General features: G+C 42.5%; 1 protein-coding gene across 1 annotated transcript; it reads right to left on the bottom strand.

The window, feature by feature from the left end:
- Positions 1-7,993: 7,993 nt before the first annotated feature.
- CD180 (CD180 molecule) lies at positions 7,994-23,936 on the bottom strand (the record flags this gene model as incomplete). Its single annotated transcript, XM_082623849.1, has 3 exons — positions 7,994-9,722; positions 13,486-13,652; positions 23,847-23,936. The coding sequence occupies 3 exons, from the start codon at positions 23,934-23,936 to the stop codon at positions 7,994-7,996; spliced, it is 1,986 nt and encodes a 661-aa protein (XP_082479975.1).
- Positions 23,937-24,095: the final 159 nt, after the last annotated feature.

The following is a 24,095-nucleotide window of genomic DNA, read 5'->3' as shown; positions in this document are numbered from 1 at the left end:
AAGTGTAGCTCTGTTAACTGCGGAAATTTGCTTACTTCAGTACAGGCCAGACATTAAGGAATTCAGTGATAGGGCAGTTCACTCAATTTAATTTCCTTCCTGCCAGTATGTTTTTAACACTTTCCGCAAAGTCATCATTTTGTGTTATTCCTCTTTCTTCCTACCTCCTACCCCAGTTAGTATTGTATGCGTCTCATATATCTAGGAAAGCTGGAAATGACCACAGCTTTGTTGAACCTTGGTTTTATTACTTTCTGTATACTAAACGTCAGTCACTTGGCCCAGGTTCAGGGCCTGAGGTGTGTGGCAGTTCAGACACCTCAGACCCTGTACTGGAAGCATTAGCACCATTCGTCATAAAAAACATGCAGCAGCATCGCCTGGATTCCTGGGAATCCAAAAGACAAGGTCACCGTCTCTTATCACAGGCTGCCGGTGGGACTGTCCAGCCCAAAACTTGGATGCAGGCAATAAAAGAGAATCTTCTACCGAGACGGACTGAACATCGAGTCTCTTCAGATGTGGGGAAAAGGAAGATCTGTTGCATATGGCTACTAGGAATTGCTCCACGCAGCTTTACAGAAAGTCTCTTAATATTGTAAAGCTGACAGACTCTAACAAAGTCATCTGATGTTTCACTGAAGCACTGCCCGGAGAGGGCTGTCAGAACCTGGAGGTGAAGGATGAAGCTATTTACAAGGCCTAAAGCAAGCATGTTGCAGCTACTGAGCCTTCGTATGTCAGCTGGCATCTCCATATCCTCCAGCCCTAACCTGTCTAAATAAAAATCTTTTGCCTGAAAGTTCTGTCCCTTTGGCGTACATATGCTGTGTGAAACAGTACTGGGCTGATGTGACTTTCCTCGGCTGGAGGCAGTCCTTTGTAGAGACAGAGGGTATTTCCTGTGGGAGGCCTCCCATGCCCATCAGTTCAGTGCTACCCAGTAATGCAAGTCCTAGCTCCTCAGCCTATTGCCCCTTTCAAGTGGAGATCCTTAGAACAACTATGGCCCCCTCTGTCCTCAAGGAAAAGGAAAGAGCATCCCAGGAAGCTTGGGCTTGAGCATCTGCATTTGAAACCACAAAGCCTTAGGAAAAGCCTGCTCCTTTCTCAGTACTATCTGTAAATTCTCACTACCTCTTTATTCTTGTGCCTTTGTGAAAACAAAAAAATCTTTAAAAAGAAAAATTCTGCTTTTTTTCTTTATTGCACAATACATGATCCATTGAAGGCAAATTAAAAATACAGAAAAGCAAAAAAACCATGTTTGAATCACTGCAATTCCCCAGCCACTTTCATTCTTCAATCTATATGGATTTTTATGTTAGCAAAAAAAAATAATAATAGTGGGCATGATGTTTGGTAACCTCTTTTGCTTAGTATGAAATCAAAAATATATTTCAATGTCTATAAATATACTTCTGCAATATTATTTATAATGACCACATGGCATTTCATGTTAAGGACATGCTGCATTATTTTCTCTCACGCGCACGTGCACAAGTAGAGAAGCTCAGATGCAGATGTTTGAGGTCATCCTACTCTTCAGTGCTTGGCTCATCAACCTTGGCACCAAGGTTCATGAAACTTATCCCTACTCTCCTATCCAGCCTCCTCTCCTACCCCACAGGCAACTTTGTTAATGGTTTGGTTTTGTGTTCTTAAAACACATAGGTATCATTGTTCTGTATACATGTATTTTTAATTGATAAAAATCATGTTAATATGTCATTTGGGTTTTTTTTTTTCCATCAAGCTCTATCTGTTGGTTCACAAAATGACTCTCATACATAGAGGACAAGGAGAGACCAAAGAAAGAGGCAGTCACTCCAGAGTGGTAGGTGGCAGGTTTAATAAGCGAGGGAACTTACATATGAGGCTTATCTTGGGCTGCCACAAGACGAGGAGATCTCCGCACCCACCTGCCGGGATCTTAAACGTTGATATAGAAACCTTACTGGGGTTCAGTTGTGTATACCATGCAGATGGTCTCAGCAACACCTGGCTCTCTCAAGGCTGCATCCTGGAAAATGGCTCCCACTGTGGCAACACCACGCATGCTTTACAAGGCCAGGGGAGGAGATGAGGAGACTCCAATTGCCCGGGTCCAGCTTTCGGTTCAACTGGCAATCATGTCCCCTCCATGACCTCCTCCAACACTATATGCTTAAGATTCAACTACCTTGCTATAGCTGTATCTAATCCATTGCTTCTGGCTACTGTATGATACCCCATGGTGTGCATCTCATACGTTTTACCTGCCCATCTTCCTAGTGATGAGCTCTCAAATTTCTTTGATCTTCCCCCTCCATAAATAACGCTGTACTGCATATTGTTGTGGAATTGTGAAATTTTGTGATACACACCCAGCTCGGGATTGGTGGGTCACATATTTAATTTGATGAATTCTTGCCTCACAGTCCTAGAATAGCTGCACCAGTCTACACCCATAAGCAGTGCATTGCAGTTCCTATAACCCTACATCCCACTTACACTATTATCCAGCTTCCTCTTTTTGCCAGACTGATATAAAACTTTATCTCATTTTAACTTGTTTTTCTTTAATTCCTAGTAGTATCAGCATGTTTATGTGGTTATCCCACCCAAGAACTAGAATGTCTTTAATCATTTATCTCTTTTTGAATATTTAGGTTGTTTCCAAAGACAGGAGAAAGAGAAAAAGGGCTCCCAAGCTGTTTAGAAAGCCCATGAACCGACATAAATGGAGAAGGGGAAGACAGATGAATGCTCAGGTGACCCGCTGTCCTCTACTTACCTTTGTAGGATCTAGGACCATGTCTCGAACAGCCAAATGTTTAGAGAATATTATCTAAAGATGGGGGGAGGGGTGGCGAGAGGTGAATGTTCAGTGCAGTTCACTGTTTAATCTTTCATAAGCAATAATGGCTTTTAAAAACCAAATTAAAGAATAATAGATTAGTCCTTTCCTTTTTCAAGACCTACAGTATTCCATACGTGATTTCAAGTTGTCAACAGCTGGGATGGAGTGGGGGTAGGTGGGAGAGCCGGGTAGTTGAGGGGCAGAGGCTTGTGGCCTGGCAGTGATGGTAGAAGAGACTAAGGAGCTGCTTCCCCAGATGTCTCACCCATGGATTGGAAGGCTCCTTAACACTTTTTTCCCATTTTGTTTGGAAATTTCCTCTTACAGGATGCGGCGTAGTTTTTCAGCTCATCTGACTCATGGAGCCTAACACAGGTTTCTGTTACTGTTTGATAAAGTTAAGAAAAGGGAAGGACTTCACATGAAATCATTTGGCTGGGAGCCCAAGGCCAACCCTAGTCTAACAGAATCCCAGTATCCAGAGGTGGGGCACAGGAATCTGTTTGGTAAAGAATTCCCCAGATGATTCTGCTGATAAACCAGTATCCGGGAGCTCCGGGAGAAACACTGGGCTGCTGATTCCTCTGCAGCCTTCAGACTAACTCCTGCCACACCAGGCATCCTAGCTCTTGATGTATCGGGCAATTGATTCGAACTCACCACCCAGGACCACCCCGTCGTGACTTGCGTAGAACTAACTGCATCCTCTATTGCTGTAATTCAAGTTAATTTTCTCTTTAATATTCAGGGCAGATAGAAAGCAATGTTAGCCACCCCTCTTGCCTGCTACACTAATATACGAAAACATTATAATCATTTATTTCATGCTTTTGTAAACTTCAAAATTGTAAGCGGCACTTACTGGGGAATTAGATGGGTAGAAATAAAATGAAAGTTTCCTGCCCTGAAATTTTACATAGATACATAGATAAAGGCTGTGTTTGGGTCTGTGTTGCGTTCAGTTAACAGTGATGGCTGCTAGCACGGGGGAAATGTAAAACGTGCTCCCAGACTGTGGGAGTTGCAGCTCACGCAGAGAGTCCCCTGTGATGGAGGCCAAGTCAGTTTTTATGGACCTCAATGCTATTTGCTTCAGTACAGTTTGAAATGCAGGGTCAGCTCACTGAGCTACAATATGCAATAATAACATGTTTTTATAGGAGTAGCTTGTCATAGCAGCCACAACATGGGATACATAAGACCAATGAACACACCATGTCTGCAGAGTCTATCCTAGTAACCAGGATAAAGCAATAAAACTGACAGCAGCCATCAAAAACTCCCTTTCTGACTTTGTAGGGTGAATTCACTGTTGCTTAAAACAGAGGAGCTGTCACAAAGCCCTAGATAGATCAGTGCTCAGTTATGGAGTAGCATATGGCATCGCATGGAAGGGGCCTGATAAATGAAAGCAAGATGGACAATTACATATTGTAAGGGCTTGGGTCCCTACGGTCTTTAGTGCAATGCAATCCTCACCAGAGATGCTCTACAGGAAGTTTTTGTTTTTCCAAGTTACACATTAAATATTATGGAGGACAGTGTGGGTAGGGAGTGGTAGGTCAGCAATTAGTATTTCCTATCTGCAGCTTAAATCCTTAAGGCAGAAGGGAGCTTAAGTTTGTTAGAAGGCACAGGGAACTCAGTGGGTTGGTGCTATCAGACTGGATTCTTTTTTTTTTCTTTTTTAATAAATAAATAAATTTATTTATTTACTTATGCTGTGTGTGGACTTTCTCTAGTTGCAGCCAGCAGGGGCTACTCTTCATTGCGGTGTGCGGGCTTCTCATTGCGGTGGCTTCTCTTGTTGTGGAGCACGGGCTCTAAGCGCATGGGCTTCAGTAGTTGTGGCACATGGGCTTCAGTAGTTGTGGCTCACAGGCTCTAGAGCACAGGCTCAGTAGTTGTGGCACACGGGCTTAGTTGCTCCATGGCATGTGAGATCTTCCCAGACCAGGGCTCGAACCCATGTCCCCTAGCATTGGCAGGCGGATTCTTAACCAATGCGCCACCAGGGAAGTCCCAGACTGGATTCCTTTAAGAGTGTGGACTTCCATACTCTCTGATAGGATTGAAGGAAGGAAGAAAGGAGGGAAGTAAAGAGGGAGAGAAAGAGTTAAGGAATGAAGGAAGGGAAGAAACAGCAAAGAAAGAAAAAGGAAAGAGAAAAAGAAAAGGGAAGGAGGGACCAGTGAGCATGGTCTTGGGATCTTCAGGTCACCACCAGGAATATCTCCCAAAGTTTCCAGAGCTGATCATCGAATTTGCGACAAGCAAATGAACAAAATCAACAAGTAACTGTGTGTCCTGCTACATTCCTGCCTGAGTTCCCAAAGGTGAATGCTTCCTGCACCACGAGAGTGGGCCACATGGGTGGCATCAAGTCAGAGGGAGGTATGCTCTCTGACTTGGGAGGGTTGGCTGCCTGCCTTCAGAAGGGTCCCTAGAATGAGGTGCCTTTCCTGTAGCAGCAGTTAGAAAGCTTCCTAGAAGAGCACCTGCTCGGCACAGGCCAAGGCAACTGTGCCCACTTCTGCGTTAGGTCCCTTCTGAGCCCAAAATTCAGGGGAAAAGGCCTTGGTCACTGCTAGACTCAGAGCCAATAACAACCCAGCAGTGGCTCAGACTGGCCTTCTCAAAGTGATGCCATCCTAGGCCTAGGGAAGGAACGAAGGTGGCTGAAGGGGTGTGTCATGATATCCTCATATTTCCAGGCACTTTCTTTCTCCCTTTAACACACATCCTTAAATGACTGCCTTACTAAGTCTCCCTCAGGAAAGCCGAAGAAAACTCCCTTCCCAGCTACCTGTTTTCCCAAATGCTGGTATTCAAGATAATTAAAACAGTTAATTGTGTGATGTTTCGTTTCATTAGTAGAGTGTGCTCTGCTTGCCCTCTCTCACCAGGCCCAGGCCGCCTAGTGCTCAGAGGGCTTTGGTACCCATTCATCTCTGCCACCTCTCTTGGCTTTGAAGGAAGGATGCCTTGGAGCCCAGGAGTTGGGAGTTAGATGAGCATGAGGGAACAAGGTGTAAAATCTTGAATACTTCTTCCTGTTTCCAGAAACTAAAGGGGAAGGAGATGGGACATTTTGGAGTAAAACTGAGGTAATGTGCCTGCAAACGGGCCCTCAGTAAACTGCGGCCTGGGTTAGCTGGGAAGCCCCACTTCTTACCGGTCCTCAAGGCAGGGACAGGGTGAGGTGAGTGAGGCACCCACCTTGGATGCCAAACTTAAGGGGACACCAAGAACTCAGTAACAAAGAAGAATAGTATTTTAATGCAACATTAAGATATCAAAACTAATGTAAAATATCCACAATGAACAAAAATACCAAAATTTTAAACAAAAGTGGGATGGCTACTAGTGAGTTTCCTTTTGCCTCAGGTTCTAATATGGTTCCTCATGGTGCTGTTGTGGATCCTGGCTATGTTTAAAAACTTTTGATATTTATCACGGATATTTTTTTTGTATTGATTTAAAGTTTTAAAAGTAATGTTTTTGCCTGATTACTGAGTGTTTTGGTTCCCCCTTAAATTTTGCACCCAAATCAAGTGCCTCACTCCCCTTACCCCAGCCCCCGTCTTGTGTCCTTGACCAAGAACATCTGGGAAAACTTAGGCTCCTGCGTAGTATTACACGAAAAAATCCCCTAAGACTGGCAAAGCATTTGCAGTGAAGGTTTATGGCTTTCCTTCACTATTCCTTTGTCTTTCCTGCTTTTCCTGGGGGTACAGAGGTAAAGAGCTGGTCCCCAAGTTTCTACTCTGTTCCACTAATATGCCCTCAACCTAAGGGCTAATCAATTCTCATTGGATGTTAATCAATTTTTACTTTGTTATCCAATCAGAATTTTATAACTATAAGCTACTACCTCTAGCCTAAAATGGGTTATTCAGCTTAATCCAGGCCTTATAAATGCAACACCTGAGTACAAGAGCTCAATTCTCTTGTCTGCCAATGCAGATTTCAGAAGGTCAAGCCCTGCATGGGTGTCACCCTTTGGACCTTGAGAAGAAGGCCTAAGTCATTACACTGCCAGCTTCCCTGTTCTCTATCTGCATTTAATGATTTTGTCCCCTCTCTGTTGCTGGTATAATCTTTGCAATCCCCCCAGCCTCAACAGAAACTACTGCTCACTAAGGCAGCTTACTGTGTTGCCAGTGGTGACTGTGCCGGAATGCTTTCTTTCTTCCACTAGTTTTTCATTGTAAATGTGTTATCTCAGTTGCTATCCCCGGTGAATAGGCTTTTGAGAGCTGGCCTGGGAACCAAACCACCATTTATCTCACGGTTCCTGTGAGAAAGAAGCTTCTAAGGATCAGACATTCAAGTGAGAAGAGCATTTGGACCACAGCCCACCTGTAAGTTAGGATCTGTAACATAATAAGAGCGAGAACACCAGGTAGGTAGAAAAAGTCTCCTTGGTTCTGAAGTGAGGGTGGCCAATGTGCAAAACTCCTAAACCCTGGGGGAGGGGCATCCTGGCAGGGGTGTCTTTTTTTTTTTTTTCTTGGAGCTATTTGCACTGCAGAGGCATTGTAGAATCCTTAGAGAAATAAGGATTAAGGAGGTTAACGAAGTCAATTTGATGGCAAGATACATTTTTCAGCCTCTTCTTTTAAATTCTTTGTTTTCTCTTTGTCATTTAAAATAAGCTTTGAGACTTTATCTCCAACTTGTTTCCCAAATGGCTACATTACTGAGAACTCAGAGCCAAGCACAGTGCCCGAGCTGTGGGGTAGAGAGCTGGGGAGCTGGGGTCCTTGGCACTGCCAAGCTGTGGCAGTTGATGACCTCCTTTTCGGGTCAAGGTGGGAGGTGCTTCAAAGGATGCTCATGAATGGAAGTGATGGCGCCCGACTAGGTCACTCTCCTGGCCTTTCCCTGCCATGGGTTCTCCTCAACTTCTAGCCACCTTCCATGTGAGGAAAAGGCTCTGTGTCTCTCACAGCTGCACCTGGCCCTCTGGCCCTAGTCAGTTTACCTTCCCAGGAGACTTATTAGTTCTGGGACTCAGAAAAGCCCAGTGAATCCCTACCCGGCTCCAGGAACCCATCTGAAAAGTCTGGTCACTAACAAACAACAGTTCCTTTACTGAGGGCAATTTTGCTAAACACATTTATTTTCTATCTCTAGAAATCTTCAGCACTAAATGTGCTGGTATTTCCACCTAAGAAGAAATTTAACTGAAAAAATGAGCAGAATGACGAGCAAGAATACAAATACTACAAGAAAGAAAATGCCCATACCCGTCATCCCACAAGACAGTTTGACATCAGACAGCTTAACTCCCCTTAAAGGTGGGGGATTTGCACACACGGTCTCCTCCGAGCCCTCGAGTTTATGCAGGTTTTCTTTGTACCATGTTATGAAATGGATATTTGAGCAAGTGCAGTCCAGGGGATTGTGACTTAAATTAATGGTGCTCTGCTGAGACAAGGTGGGGAGGAGATGGGATGGGATGATGCGAATGTTATTGGCGGCCAGATTGAGGTAGATCCCCTTAAGAGGCCTAAGAGCATCCATGCTATCGCCTGTCAGGCTGTTGTGGCTTAAGTCTAAGTGGCTCATTTTCCCAAGGCCGTGGAATGCTTGCTGGTCTATGGAGAGGAGATCACAAGAGGATAAAATCAGAATCTCCAAGCTGCTCACTGTCTGAAGTAGGTTGGTCTTTGAGATGCTCCCATCCTGAAAGTGATTCCCTTGTACATTCAGATGCCGGAGATCCAGCAGGCCTTCTAGAAGGTGCCGATTGCTGGTATCAAGGAGGCAGTGAGAGAGATTCAGAACCCGCAGGAGATGGAGGTTTTGGAAAGGACTTTGTGAAGCCTTAACAAGCAGGTGGGTAAATGCCAAATCCAGTAGTTCTAGCCGAGGACATTCTTTGAACGCCTGATCCTCGAGACCAAGGGGCTCATTGTAGCTCAGGTTTAAGTATTGCAAGTGGGGCAGGTTTTTGAGTTGCAGATTGCAACAGTCAGAAGCCTCAATATCACTGTGACTTAAATCAAGTTTCTGAAGATTTGCTAGTTTTTCCAAACACCTGGCACCGAGGTCAAGTTTCTTCATGTTGCCTTTGACAGAGAGGTCTGTAAGGGATGGGAAACTGGCAGCATTGATTTGACACAATTGGTCAAAACTATTTGCATTGAGAACTAATTTCTTGAGAGAGTTCATACCCTCAATCCCAGAGGGTAATCCTTTCAAGTGAGCTGCCGTCAGATCCAACTCCTGGAGTCGAGTGAAGCACCGAAATGTAGAAGGTGAGAAGCCATCAAAATGGTGCTTTTGTAGGTTGATGCTTTCAACAGCCATGTCACAAAGTCCCTCAAATGTGGCTGAAGTGAGGTGTTGGTCATCAGTGTCCTCAAATGTCCCCAGCCAAAGAAACTGAATAGTAGAGTTCTGTAGACCTTTCAGTATAACAGATAAGTTGAGAGACCCTCCAAATTTCAAACTTTGAAAGATTTTTGAATTGAAAGCCCCAGGCTCAATGCCTTTAATGTCATTGCCATTGAAGTTAAGGCTTAGGTTCGTGGCCTGTTCCAGAGCGTTTATGTCTTTACTAGAGATGTAGTGTATAGCATTATTCTGAAAATCCAGGACTTTCAGATTCCGTGTTGGGAAGTTTTCTGGGAGATTAATGGAGGAAATATGGTTGCCTCCAAGATACAAACTTTCCAGGTTTTCCAGGTTGTGCACTGGGATAAACTCAAGATTGGATATTCCTGTTTGGGTTAAGAAAAGATGCTTCAGCAACTTGGGCCCGGTAAGTGATGTTTCTGCCATGAATATCAGGGGATTTCCAGTTAACACAATGCTATTCAGTTGATGATGGTTTTGAAAAGTATCTTCATGTACCCAGTTAATCTGGCACCTTAAAAAGATAATAGTATTTAATAAGAATTAATTAGGGAAAAGAAAAAAATGCTGTCACAGTGACCTATAGTAACAAAGCCATCTTTTGTGTATAGTAAAAACAGTGTACATTATTATTCAAAGTAAAACATAATAAACTTTCTTCAGTACCCACAGATGGCCTGTTGAGTTAATGACTAGCTTCAGATCTGAACACTCTGATTTAGAATTTTTTTCCAGATATTTTAGATTGAACTCTCAGAGGTTTGTGTTTGGGACAGTTTAGTGGTTTGATTGTAGGCAAAATCAAACTATTATTTACTATTATAAGTGATATAAAATATGTCTTATATACTGCATAATATATAACATATGCTATGTAAAGTATGAATCTGTGTCATCCTGGGCAAGTCACAACTTTTTTCAACCTCAGTTTTTTCTTCTCTAAATCATAGCAACAACGATTACTTTGTAGAATGGTTGTGATTCAAATGGTATACATGAAAATGCCCCATAGAAATATGGAACACTAGAGGTTCAGAGAAACCCATCCTGATATTACACCTAAAAATATTGGATTATACACACACACACACACACACACACACACACAGCTCCCCTGAAGGTCAGTAAAGGAATTACTTAGAAATGCATTTTCAAAGGGAAGCTTGAATCCATAGAACCAAGGGAGTTCTGTAGCTAGTTTTGTCATGTCTGTCAATATTTGCCAATCCCTAGTGGCCTAGAGCCTGGGTGTTAATGAGCCACATGGACCAGTGTCAGGAGACAAACTTGGGGACAGGATAGGAGGTCTTATCAAAACCTGCAGACTACCAAGACCCTCAAAGGATCCTTTCAATGGGTGACCTTAAAAAAGAAAACTCACAGAGGGAGACCTTTAGGATATGCTTTTGTCTTGGCCTTGGGTCTGGGTAGAACAGCAACAACAAGAACAAGAAAAGTCTCCTCTGAGATCCTTTAACCAGAAGCTTCCACCTATGAGAACTGTAGCCTGAATTTATGCTACCTCTGTGGACTTCCCCAAAGAAACCCAAGTGGAAAAGTTAGCTTAAAGCAGTTCCAGGATGGTAGTGACTTCAGGTAACTAGCAGAAGTAAAGAGAAACCTTTTCTGGAGTCATGTACTTAACTAATTTTTTATAAGAAGAACTTTCAAATTTACATAAAAGTAAAGAGAATAGTACGATGAACTTCCATATATCTTTCACACAAATGCAACAATTCTCACAATTTTGCCATATATGCTTCTTTTCTTCATCTATACCTACTTCTCTCTCCTAAATTATTTTATGTCAAATCCTAGGTGTCCATACATATTTCAGTATGCATCTCCAAAAAAATAGGCTTATTTTCTATAGCCATGATGCCATTGTCACACATGAAAATATTAATAATTCATTGGTGTTATCTAGTTCCAGGAAAACATTTTAAACAAAGATTTGCACAAAGTTCCACATGATAAATGAGCTCAAAATAAAATTCACTAAACACATAAGGAAAACACATTAGCTTAAGTCAGCCAAAAAAAAAAGTTCTACAGAATCAGATTAAAAAAGGTAGCAGATGCCAGAGTTATCAGATATATCTGATAGTGTGTATGTATATATATATATCATATATATGTATATATATGATATATAAAGAATATATTATATAGCTGATATGTATTGAATATTATCAGAACATATAATAAATATGCTTTTGTCAAACATATGTTTGATATGTTTAAAGGTAACACCAAGAACCAAAAGTATGATGAAGGAAAAAATATTAAAACTGATCTCATATATTTGTAAAATGAAAAATCAGTGAAACTTATTGAAATGGGAGAAGTTAATAATTGAAATTGTAAGCCAATGGATAGTTTATACAGGAGATTAAACACAGCTGAAGAGGATATTAATGGACTAGGAGTAAATATGAGAAAATTACCTAGAATGTAGTCCAAAACACAAAGAGTTGGAAAACAAGAAAGAGAGACTAAGATATATAAAGGGCAGATAAGAGGATGCAATATAAGTCTCATCAGAGATCCAAAGGAGATACAGGAGTGAATGGGGGCAAACCGGAGTTCAAATTGATAGTGGCTAGAATATTTTAGAATTGATGAAAGACGCCAATCTCAGATTCAAGGAGCCTGACGATCTACACAGTGCATCATTGTGATATTACAGAATTCCAAGGACAAAGCGAAGCTATTGGAAATGTCCAGAGAAGAAAAGACAGATTGCCAACATGCAAACAACAGCTAGACAGATAGATGATCTCCCAAAAGCAACAGTAGGATACTGGAATGATAGCCTCAAAGGGCCGAGAAAAAAACAACTGTCCACCTAGAATCATATGCCAGAAAATGCTATCTTTCAAGAATCAGAGTGAAATAAAGATATCTTCAGAAAAACGAAAACTGAGGGAGTTGACTGCTAACAGACACTCACTAAAGCAATGTCTAAGGAGGTGCTTTAGGAGAAAGGAAAATCATTCCAGAGAGGAAGGTCTGAAAAGCAAGACAGAGGAATGAGAAAAGGGGATAGAAAGCAAGTTGGTAAAGCTAAAGAAACCATGACTGTGTTAAGTAATAAAAACAGTGCCTCATTGGTAGCCAGATAACAGCTGGGGAGGGGAGCAGAAGAGGAGGATTTTAGAAAGTACGAGGTCCTATTGTTATCACTCTTTCAAAATAGCAGTAGAGGAAACTAAAAGTCCTTCAGCTACAAAAGCTATCCTGGCCCAACACTTCTTAAAAATGTGATCCAACTCATCTCATCTGAAAATGAGAAATGATATAGGAGAGGGAAAGTAAATTTCTTTGTGGCAAAACTAGGTAGGTAACTGAAAGATCTGAAAGGGCAAGGCTTCCTCTCAATTGTATCTAACGGAGTCTTGGCTGGGAGGTAGCCTAGGGTTATTTGGGGGACTCTGGACTGGGAGTTAGGAGAGCAGAGACCCAGTTTCCTTCCCGTGTGACCTTAAGCAAGCTCATAAAATCTCCTTAACCTCTGTTTTCCTATCTAACATGAGTGGGATGGCAGTATGTTCCATATCTACCTCCCAGTAGTGGTTATGCAGATGTGAACGTACAGTTCTATGTATGTGAATACTCTCCTGCTCTGTAGAAGCTTAAGTTGAAGGACCAAAGTAGAAGAAGTAGAGCTTCTGCAAGGGGTGCAGACCTCATCCACATACGGAGCCCTTCCCCCCATTACACACACACACACACACACACACCCCAGCTGCATTTCCCTTTCACTCTCTTCCCTTATTTTCTTATGATACTTCTGCCTGCTGGTTCACAAGCACTGGTTCAGCATTTAGAATCCTAATTCTGCCTCTGAAACCAAATAATGGAACTCTTTTTTTACCAAGTTTCAGGAAAAAATTAGTAGATGGCATGTATTTCTCCTCTAATTTTTTTCTTAAAATGTCACACCCATTAATAGTCAACTATGCTAAAATATAGTATGATGTGGCATCTGATTTAGTAGATTTATTTTCAGTTTTGTTATTGATATTCCTTAGAACTTCATAAACAGCACTGCTGACACAATCTAGTTTGAGAACAAGCCACTTTCCTCTCCACTGATGGGTGCTTATTTAAATTATATTTTACCTGTATAAAAATATTTCATGGGAAAGGGTAAACATGCAGAATAAGCATGTTGTCCCCGTGCCCCAAAAGAAGGTCGTGGAAACAATTTGAATGCAAGTTGTGTTTTGACCTAAGTAAAACATCAAGCACACGCAAAGAACTCAGATACATACCTGGTCAGATCCAAAAAGATAAGATTTATGAGCCTGCTGAAGGTTATACTTTGAATTGTAGGCAAGAAGTTAAAGCCGAATTCCAAAAATTCTGTTGTATTTGGTAGAGTGTCAGGAATTTCTCTGAGACCTAAATTTTCACAGTTATATGTCTTGTTGTCTTCTTTCTGATGAGAGAAACAATGTAAAGTAATATCAGACAGTATATGGTATATGGTTGACTATCTAGCAGAATTACACGTTTTATCCTTTGAGCAGCAGTCTTACTTCTAGGAATCTTCACCAAATATAATACTTGGAAAAACACAAAATGACTTATGCATAACATTATTCATTTTAGTATTTTTTACAATAGCAAAAGATTGGCAATAATCAGATTATCCATCCATATAGGACCACTTGAACAAAATATGGTATATTCACTGAATAGAACCATGTGTAGCTGAAAAAAGGATAAGCACGATCTCCATAAACTGATGATGGAGTGATATACAGGTTTATTGTAAGGTGAAGAAAGCAAGGTGCAGAGCGTCTATTAGTATATATTGTATATGGTATATGGTATACAGTATGCTACCTTTTGTGTAAGGAAGGTATGTGTGTATTTTCTTACATTTACAAGAAGAAACCATGGGGGAAAACAGCAAACTGGTTATATTTAAGGGAAAGGAAGGAACCAGGTGGAGGAGCGGGGATGAAAACAAGCCTTCTCTGAGCGCAATTTTATAGTTTTGATTTTGGATGCATGGAAATGTTTTCTTTCACTTTGGAACAAACAAATCAACTCTAGATTAGCTTCGACAAAAGAATACGATCAGATATTACATACTTTGTGATGTGATGCAGTATGAAGTACACAGGACCACCTATGAAGTATTGCCAAAAAAAGTTTAACCTTGGGCTTCCCTGGTGGCGCCGTGGTTGAGAGTCCACCTGCCGATGCAGGGGACACGGGTTCGTGCCCCGGTCCGGGAAGACCCCACGTGCCGCGGAGCGACTGGGCCCATGAGCCATGGGCGCTGAGCCTGCGCATCCTGAGCCTGTGCTCCGCAACGGGAGAGGCCACAACAGTGAGGGGCCTGCGTACCGCAAAAAAAAAAAAAAAAAAAAAAAGTTTAAGCTTAAATCCAGTCAAGACTTTAGGCCTAACTTTCAGTCTATAAGTGATTTGGAGGATTTCAGGTAAACAGCACCACAAGGTAGCAGTCAGCCAAAGGCAGAAGGTGGAGCATTCCATAGCATGACTGACTTCGTTTTATCAAAATGTGAATGATGTTTGGCAGAAGTGGAGAGCAAGGGGGTGAGATGAGAGAGGAGGCTGCTCTTATAAAAAGAGACACATACAAAAGCTACTTCAGAGACATAACCAACAGATAATAGAAGAGCCCTTCTTTTCTAAATTTTTTTTTTTTTTTTTTTTTTTTTTTTTTTTTTTTTTTTTTTTTGCGGTACGCGGGCATCTCACTGCTGCGGCCTCTTCCGTTGCGGAGCACAGGCTCCGGACGCGCAGGCCCAGCGGCCGTGGCCCACGGGCGCAGCCGCTCCGCGGCATGTGGGATCTTCCCGGACCGGGGCACGAACCCGTGTGCCCTGCATCGGCAGGTGGACTCTCAACCACTGCGCCACCAGGGAAGCCCCTAAATTTTTTATTGAAGTATAGTTGACTTACAATGTCATGTTAGTTTCTGGTGTACATCAAAGTGATTCAGTTATACATATATGTATGTGTGTATATATATTTTATATATATGTTCTTTTTTTTTTTTTTTTTTTGCGGTATGCGGGCCTCTCACTGTTGTGGCCTCTCCCGTTGCGGAGCACAGGCTCCGGACGCGCAGGCCCAGCGGCCATGGCTCACGGGCCCAGCCGCTCCGCGGCATATGGGATCCTCCCAGACCGGGGCACGAACCCGTATCCCCTGCATCGGCAGGCGGACTCTCAACCACTGCGCCACCAGGGAGGCCCTATATATATATTCTTTTTCATATTCTTTTCCATTATGGTTTATCACAGGGTATTGAATATAGTTCCCTGTGCTATACAGTAGGACCTTGTTGTTTATCTGTTTTATATATAATAGTTTGCATTGGCTAATCTCAAACTCCCACTCTAATCCTCCCTCACCACCACTCTCTTGGCAACCACAAGTCTATTCTCTATGTCTGTGAGTCTGTTTCTGTTTTGTAAATAAGTTCATTTGTGATGTATTCTAGATTCCATGTATAAGTGAAATCAATGGTATTCGTCTTCTTCTTTATGACCTACTTAGTATGATAACCTCTAGGGTCCATCCATGTTTCTGCAAATGGAATTATTTCGTTCTTTTTTATGGCTGAGTAGTATCTCATTGTATATATATGTACTACATCTTCTTTATCCATTCATCTGTTGATGGACATTTATGTTGCTTCCATGTCTTGGCTATTGTAAATAGTGCTGCGATGAATATTGGAGTGCAGGTGTCTTTTCGAATTATAGTTTTGTCTGTATATATGCCCAGGAGTGGGATTTCTGGATCATATGACATAGAGTAGCCCTTCTTTAGATGCTGATTCAAATAAAGCATTTGGGAAAAGACATTTAATCAGGGAACTTTGAATGAAGACAGGATATTAGAGAATACTAAGAAACTGTGAATTTTGTTAATGATAATGACCTTGCCGTTATGTAGGAGAAATGTTCTTATTTTGAGTTGCATTTTGAAGGATTTAGAGGCAAAATGACATGATGCTTGGGATTTGCTTTAAAATACTTTGGCAAGAAAGGAAGGAGTCGATAGCAGAAATTAGTAGGCAAAACGTTGATGGTTGTTGAATGTGGAGTGATGCACGCAAAGTTCCCCGTAACTAAGTGCTTTTGTACATATTTAGAAATTTTCTTAATACAATCTTTTTAAAAAAGAACTAGTAGCATGGCACAGATCTTAGGTCATAGGTCTTGTAATCTTGAAGAATGACTGAGGTTTAAATCTCTGCAACTGTAGGCTGCTGATACCAGACCTAACATTTGGGCACAGCCCTGCACATAAATTCAGAGGACTTCCTCATTCTGGGTCCCCAGGAGAGTCAAGTGTTCTGACGTCGGTTGTTTACTGCTTGCTAGAAGTGCAAACTCAAGTTATAGATCTTGGACTAACTAAGTAAAAATGGGAAGGGGTTAGTTAGAAGCCTATAGAATTGTGGGCTCATAATTTGTCTGGATGATGCCTTAGGATAAAGGATAGTGGGGCAGGTATGAAGGTCTGTTGGGGTATATTTTGCATGGGGAGGCTCCAGGGAAAGAAAGAAAGGATCTCCAAGAAAAAGTACACTTGGGGATACAAAGAAGAAAGACATCCCAGAACCATAGGCCATCTCTCAGCTCATCTCAGGCTCCATGTGATTTCATCCAACCTTTCAGGCCCTGCTTTCTCTGTGGTCTCACTAGAGTGGTCTCACTAGACGCCCCATTGAGACTGCCCTGGACTGGGAAAGACCTGCCCCATGGAAGTCTAACTCAGCAGCTGTCCTCATCCTGAGTTGCAAACAGGTCTGCTTAGTTAGAAACAGAAGATGGCACACATCCACCTTTGCTCTGAAGTGTGACATTTTAGAGGTGTTGCTAATTTAACTGCTCTTTCCTTCATTCACTCCACTTTTGCTTAGTTGGGCGCTTTTTTGTAGGTACAGTGAGCATGCTCATTTACAGGAAATCACTGGTTTTCTTCTATATTGTGACAGTATTAAGAAAGTCACTGATGAAATTGCCATATTTATATTTTCTTGTAATCCATAATTGTTTCATAGACCCAAAGCCCTTCAGGCACGGCCACAAATCTACATAATGCCCTTGAAATGCACACTTTGCATTTAAAACATACTTGATTGACTGGTGGGGGAAAACACATGCTGCTAGACCCCTCTTTGGTCCCCCTGAACATGGAAGACCTAGAGAGAAGATGTATGTGCAGCTGCTAAGGTCTGGATTAGCTTTGAGGAGCCATTTTTCTTTTCTGATCTCCACTGGCATAGCTGATGTCATATATACGTGGAGAAAGGGGGCCTTTTCTCAACTCATCTCTCTCTATTCTGGTCCTTTAGCAAAAGGCTCGACGTTGGCAATTCCCTCCTTTTCCAGAATATAATGTGCCCGTGACAACTAAATTGTATGCTTTACTAAGCACTTCACTGCATTAATGTGATTCCCAAAGTTGGAATGGAGCACTAGCTCTCCTGAGCCAGTGGCCTGAGGGAGCGCCTAGCAAATGGAAAGGAATAGCTCAGTTTCAACCTAGTGAAAACCCAAGAACCAGTGCATAACACTTCCCAGGAGTACTGAGAAGTCCACCACCATGAGCCTGGGTCGTAACACTCAATAATCTCTAGTTACATAAACTGCAATGAACTATCTGCCCTTCATTCCTAAAGAAAGACGCAAATGACAAGAACTGCAGCTCATAAGAAAATTTGAAAACCAAACACATTTCAGAGACTGTTCTGGGCTCTTCTGCCAGGGCTTTCACAGCCACACTCCCGTACAATCACTGCATCTCATTTCCACATCTCTTTTGTCTCCCGTAATCTGAAATGATTCTTCAGCCTTTCCTGGTCTCTCCTGGCATTGATTAATTTTTTTAAGAATCCAGGCTCATAGTTTGCATAATGTTACTCCTTTGGGGTTTCTATGTTTCCTCATGATTTGATTCAGGTTATACATTGTTCATAGAACTATGTCAGTGAGATTGTATCTTAATCACTGTCAGTTTTCACAGCAAAACTTTCTAGGGGTGAGTTCTGATAGCATAGCACAGGATTCCCAGGCAGCAGAATGATAATACAACAGATCAGGAAAGGACAGGGTGTAAAAGAGGATTGCTGGGTCCTGACTGTGTAGCCACTGCCATTTTGCCCAGGGCTGGGCCAGCTGTGAGGACCACGGGTTCAGTTGCTTTTCTAGGCAGACACCCACCACCGCTTTTGCAGCTCCTGTGGTTTCTCTGAGCCCCACATGACCACTTCTTATAGACCCAGATTCATCGTTAGACCTCAGTCTAGGGTCAGTTTCCAAAGTCCCTTTCTCATTCCTCTGCTTTGGCCATTCCATCGTAGACAGGACCCTTCTGGATGTGAACTTAGGCAGCCAGCAGGGCTGAGACAAAGCCAGCTGGTATTCAGGACAACTGCCCCATGCCCGTCCCTAATCCATATCATGGGCATTTGCACTGAGACCTGTGCCGGTCAGTTCATCTCCAGCTCCGCCTCAGAGCTGTGCCTTTACACAGAGCAGGACTCCCAAGTGCTACATCTGTGTCTGCAATCCCTTTTCCCTCCAGGTATTCATTTGCATTTTTTCAATCAGGATCTTATTTTGCTTCTTTCTGCTGCATCTCTAACCCCCTGCCATTCCACAATATTTTCTCTCCTCACAAGTGCTGAGATCATTTTCTGATTTCAAATTCTCTGAGTTTCACGCAAGTGCTGATCCCACTTGTTGGGATGTCTCCTCTGCACTTGGTACCCACAGCAGCCAGCTCCGCCAGGCACGAGGAGTCTGGGACACTGAACCCCAGCCCTCCCTCGGTGATCACTCCTCTATCCAGAGATAGCAATTTGACTGAGCCAAATCACAGAGTAATAATTGCTCTCTGAAAATAAAACAAAACACTCCCAAGAGGTCACAGCCCTAAAACTTTGTTGTCAGTCTAACTCCTCCAGGCAAAGGGCACTCCAATTATAAGTGGTTCTTTTTCTGTGTGTCTTGAGGCAGACTGCCCAGGTTCAAATCTCAGCTCTCAACTACCAAGCTGTGTTCTCTGAGCCTCCTTTTTTGCCCAGCTGTAGATCGAGGATAATAACCCCTGTTGGCAGACCAACTCTGAGGATTAATGAGGTAATGTACGTCACTCTCACAAGAAAAGTTAGCATTTCCCTGGATCATCAAAACATCATTGTCATCGTCTAGAGCTATTGGGAAGCCCTTGTATCCATGAATTTGGAGTTCTCTTAAAACAGAGCTCTACTTAAACACTCTCCCCATACCTAGACCCAAAAGACTCTCTCCTACCATGGTTTTAAGGGGACAGAATAGTCAAGATGAGCCCATTTGAAATGAGGAGGCATGCCTACACTCCCAAGCAATTATTCAAGGGCACATCTAAAATGTTACCTGAGTCTAAATCACAGAACACTGAATTCCAGCTACTCTTTGCATATTGGTCAGCCTCCAAAAACCTGGTCATAGATCTAATTTTGTTACTTATGATACACATACCTACATGAGTACACACACAGAGCATTTAATCATGGAAGGTTCTATGTGGAGTATTTACAAGTGTTCGTTATAATATTTTTAGAATATTTTAGAATTTGTCAAGGTTTGACATTTTATTCAAACAAAAAGTTTTATTAAAAAATTCATCCTGACTCCTACCTCACATCATAGGCAAAAAGCAATTCCAGATGGACTGTAAATTTACATGTGAAACTTAGAAATAAATACCAAATGATAAAACTTCCAGAAGAAAACATAGGTTAATATCTCCATGGCCTTGCGTTGGCAAAAATTTCTTTTTTTTTAAGTTATTTATCTATCTATCTATTTATTTAGGCTGCACTGAGTCTCCACTGCTGTGTGTGGGCCTCTCACTGCTGTGGTCTCTCCCGTTGTGGAGCACGGGCTCCAGGCGGGCGGGCCCCATCAGTTGCCGCGCATGGGTTCAGTAGTTGTGGCTCGCGGGCTCTAGAGCACAGGCTCAGTAGCTGCGGTATGAGGGCCCAGCCGCTCCGTGGGATGTGGGACCCTCCTGAACCAGGGATCGAACCCGCATCCCCTGCATTGGCAGGCGGACCCCCAACCACTGCGCCACCAGGGAAGTCCCGGCAAAAATTTCTTAAACAGAACAGATATGCACTGAAAATAAATAAAGGAACAATGATAAATCAAGCAATATTAAAATAAAAGGTTTCTGTTCATCAAAAAATGTCAGGAGAGTAAAAAGGCAAGCCACAGAGTGGGAGAATATATTTGTAATGTGATAAAGAACCTGTATCCAGAATACATGAAGAACCACTACAAAAACAAAAAACAAAAAACAAAATACAGACAACGTAAGAGAAAAGGGGCCAAAGACTTGAAATAGGCACTTACACACACACACACACACACACACACACACACACACAAGGATACATAAATATACTCAATTTAATTATTTATCAGGAAAATAAAACATCCCAGTGAAATACCCCTATCCATCAGAAGAGCTAATGTTCTTAAACAAACATAGCAAATGTTAGTGAGGCTGTAGGGCAATCAGAATTCATATCCTTTGCTGGTGAGGATAAATGGGTACCAACCCATTGAAAAACTGTCTGGCAATATTTACTGAAGTTAAACATATGTGTACCCTGTGACTAAATACATCTACTCCCTATTATACACCTAATAAACATTTGTTTACTAAAGACCTAGGTAAGGATATCCAAAGCAGCAACATTCATAATAGGCAAAAAATTGAAAACAGTGCAAATGTCCACTAACAGTAGAATGTATAAATAAATAGTTTCACTAATAAAACAGAATACCATTCAGTGATTAATGGAGCACATGATGGCTGCACACAACATCATATATAAATATCACGTGTTCGATATTGAGTGGAAGCAGCCAGACACAGAAGAGTACACACTGTATGGTCTCATGTACACAAGATTCAAAAAGAGGTAAAGTCAATTTTTGGTGATATAAGTGAGAGTACTGGATGGTCTTGGGGGCTAGTGACCGGGAGGAGACATGAGAGGGCTCCTGAGGTGCTGAGAAAGTTCTGTTTCTTGATCTCTGTGCTGCTCACATGGATGTGTTCACTTGGTGAGCACTCATTGAGCTCTACACTTAAGATTGGTGAGCTTTTCTGTATGTATATTTTACTTCAATAAAAAATTTACTGAACTCAAAACAAAACCAAACCCTTGTTTTCAGGATAGGGCCTGATAAATTCATGGTGGTCACATGAACATATATACAGTATGTGTTAATTTTGCTGAAACTGAAGAGGAAGAATGAATGAGGAAAGGAAAACAAGAGAAAGGAGTGGGCAAGCTGGAGTGAATTTCACCTGAAAAAGGGCCAAACCATTAAATCAAAAGCTTCCTCTCGTACCACTTCTACTTTATCTCACTTTTCTGAAGCCTAGACGGTCCTTACATTCAGGAAAAAGTCGTATCTCCCAGTTCCCTCCCCAGTATTGACATAGAAGTGAGGGCTCTATAAATAGTCTTAGAATCCTGCTATCATGAACTCAAACATGATAGAAGAGGTAAAGGAAAATATAGACCCAGTATTAATTGAATAGGTCCCAAGGCATTTAAAATCAGAGTCCTTTCAGAGGGATGGCTGCAGGGAGGATGTGATATTGGAAGGTTTCAGTCTCACCTGACTTCTCCAAAAAGGAAATCTCTCACTGTAGCATAGGCCAGGCCTGGAGGTCCTGGGATGCTCAGTATCACTCCTGCCACCTGAATGGCATGGAAGTCCTCTGAATAGGCAACAAAAGGACTAGCTCTTCCTGCCTCTTTCTCCTTCCCTCTGCTAAAGCAGGTACCATTGGCAAAAAGCAACTGGTGACTCTAGGGCCTGATGTCTTCAATAGGAATCTAGACTGGTCCAATATTTTCTGGGATTTCCAAAATCTCCCAGCAGTGAGGGCCCTTGTGGGCTTCAGAAAGGCTGCACAGATTTTGCTGCAATGTGGGGATTTAAAAAGTGAACTGGTAGACTTAAGAGTAGGATGTTTAACATGGACTGGTTCCCAATGAGCTGGAATTTAATGGTAATATTATCCCATCTGAGGATGTTGCTAGAAGGTGGATGGCATACCCTGCCTGATTACTGAGGAGATGGTGTCTCCACTCCTACCCTCTTACATGTTACCTACAGGCCTCTGTGCAGTTGATTTTTCAACCTGAATTATGAGGATACAGCCTTCTGCAGCTGATAAAAACCTTTTACTTGCCCCCTTCTGTTGTGGGCTGAATTGTGTCTCCCCCAAATTCATATGCTGAAGTCTTAACATCGGTACCTCAGAATGAGACTTTATTTGGAGATAGACTCTTCAAAGAGGTAATTAAGTTAAAGTGAGGTCATTAGGGTAGGCCCTAATCCAATCCAATATGACTGGTGTCTTTATAAGAACAATAAATTTGGACACAGATGCATAGAAAGGGGAAATGATGTGAAGACATAGGGAGAGGAAGGCCATCAACTAGCCAAGGAGAGTGGCCTCAGAAGAAGCCAACCTTGCCAACACCTTGATCTTGGACTTCCAGACTCCAGAATTGTACAAAAGTAAGTTTCTGTTGTTGGAGTCCCCTGGTCTGTGGTACTTTGTTATAGCAGACTAAGAAATTTCCCCTGGGCATCATACCTCCTTTTGGTCTGAGCGTGCATCCTAATTCCATCCCAATACCAGACTAACAAGGTTCCGTTATTCCAGTCCTAGCTTTGATTCTTGCTCTTGTCTGGTGGGTCCTTGCCCCGCTCTCCTTATTCTCCTAACCCTGGCTCCTATGCACTGCTTTTCTCCATCCTGCTACTCCTGCCTCTTTTTCATCATTCAGCCCCAACCTAGGAAAGCAGCCCACTCAGCCACCAAGACTGATGGTCCTTCCTGTTTACAGCACTTGTCCGACAGGCCACATGGTGCTGGATACCTGCTGGAATCAGAGGTAATGGGAGGAGGATGGCAAGAGAATGAGCCCTTCTCCTTTCTCTCTCTCACCACCCTCCCCAAGAACTTCCCACAGGTTGATAAATACTGTTGTGGTCCAAAACAGAAGGTGCAACTTGGCTCTATGCTCAGATGTTTCTCCTGGGGGTTAGTGAAACAGATGGAGAGCTGTCCAACTCGAGGAGAAAGCCAGACTCATTCAGAGTGATCTTTATATGCTCTAAAGCCTGGCACAGGTGGTCTTTACTAGTCTCCGTCCTGAATGCCAGGAAACTGAAGGACTCTTTGGGGAAGTGGCCATGTGCTGTTGTTGGAGTCCCCTGGTCTGTGGTACTTTGTTATAGCAGACTAAGAAACGCTCCGCCATGCTAGGGAGCAGGTTTGGAGGTCTGCTCTTTGCACTGGGACCCTGTTGACATCTTATGTCCCAACTGAGATTATTTGGGAGAAATTGTTTGCAGAGGAAAACAACTCTCACTTCTTCCTACTATGGACCTGTGAGATCATCTCCCCAGCTGAGCTCTTTGGTTCCTTTTTCACTGTAAAGAAAAACTCCTACACACCTCGTTGCCCTTTTAAGGCTCAGATAGGACTGCATGCTGAATCTCAACATTTCCAGGTGGTTTAATCTGGACAAAGACAAATAGTTTGGACTCACCTCAGTGCACATTGGATTTGAGGAGGTGATGACTTTACAGCTGACCGAAATCAGTACCGCCAACAGGAAGCAGCCGACACGGGGAGCCATCACAGGACCGAGGCAACCAAGCTTGGTAGGGTTAGCTAATGCCTGGAGCTGAGAAATCGAATCAAGCTATGATGGCCTCGATAATCTGGCAGCCAGAGAGTGCTCAGAAGGGTAATCTGAGAACAAGAAATGCTGTTGACTGCTCAGCATTTGGTGGCT

This window comes from Mesoplodon mirus (assembly GCF_964341445.2).
Source record: "Mesoplodon mirus genome assembly, chromosome: 5".
NCBI lineage: Eukaryota > Metazoa > Chordata > Mammalia > Artiodactyla > Ziphiidae > Mesoplodon > Mesoplodon mirus.
Note: the sequence above shows the minus strand (reverse complement) of the source record. Positions and strands in the feature narration are given on the sequence as shown.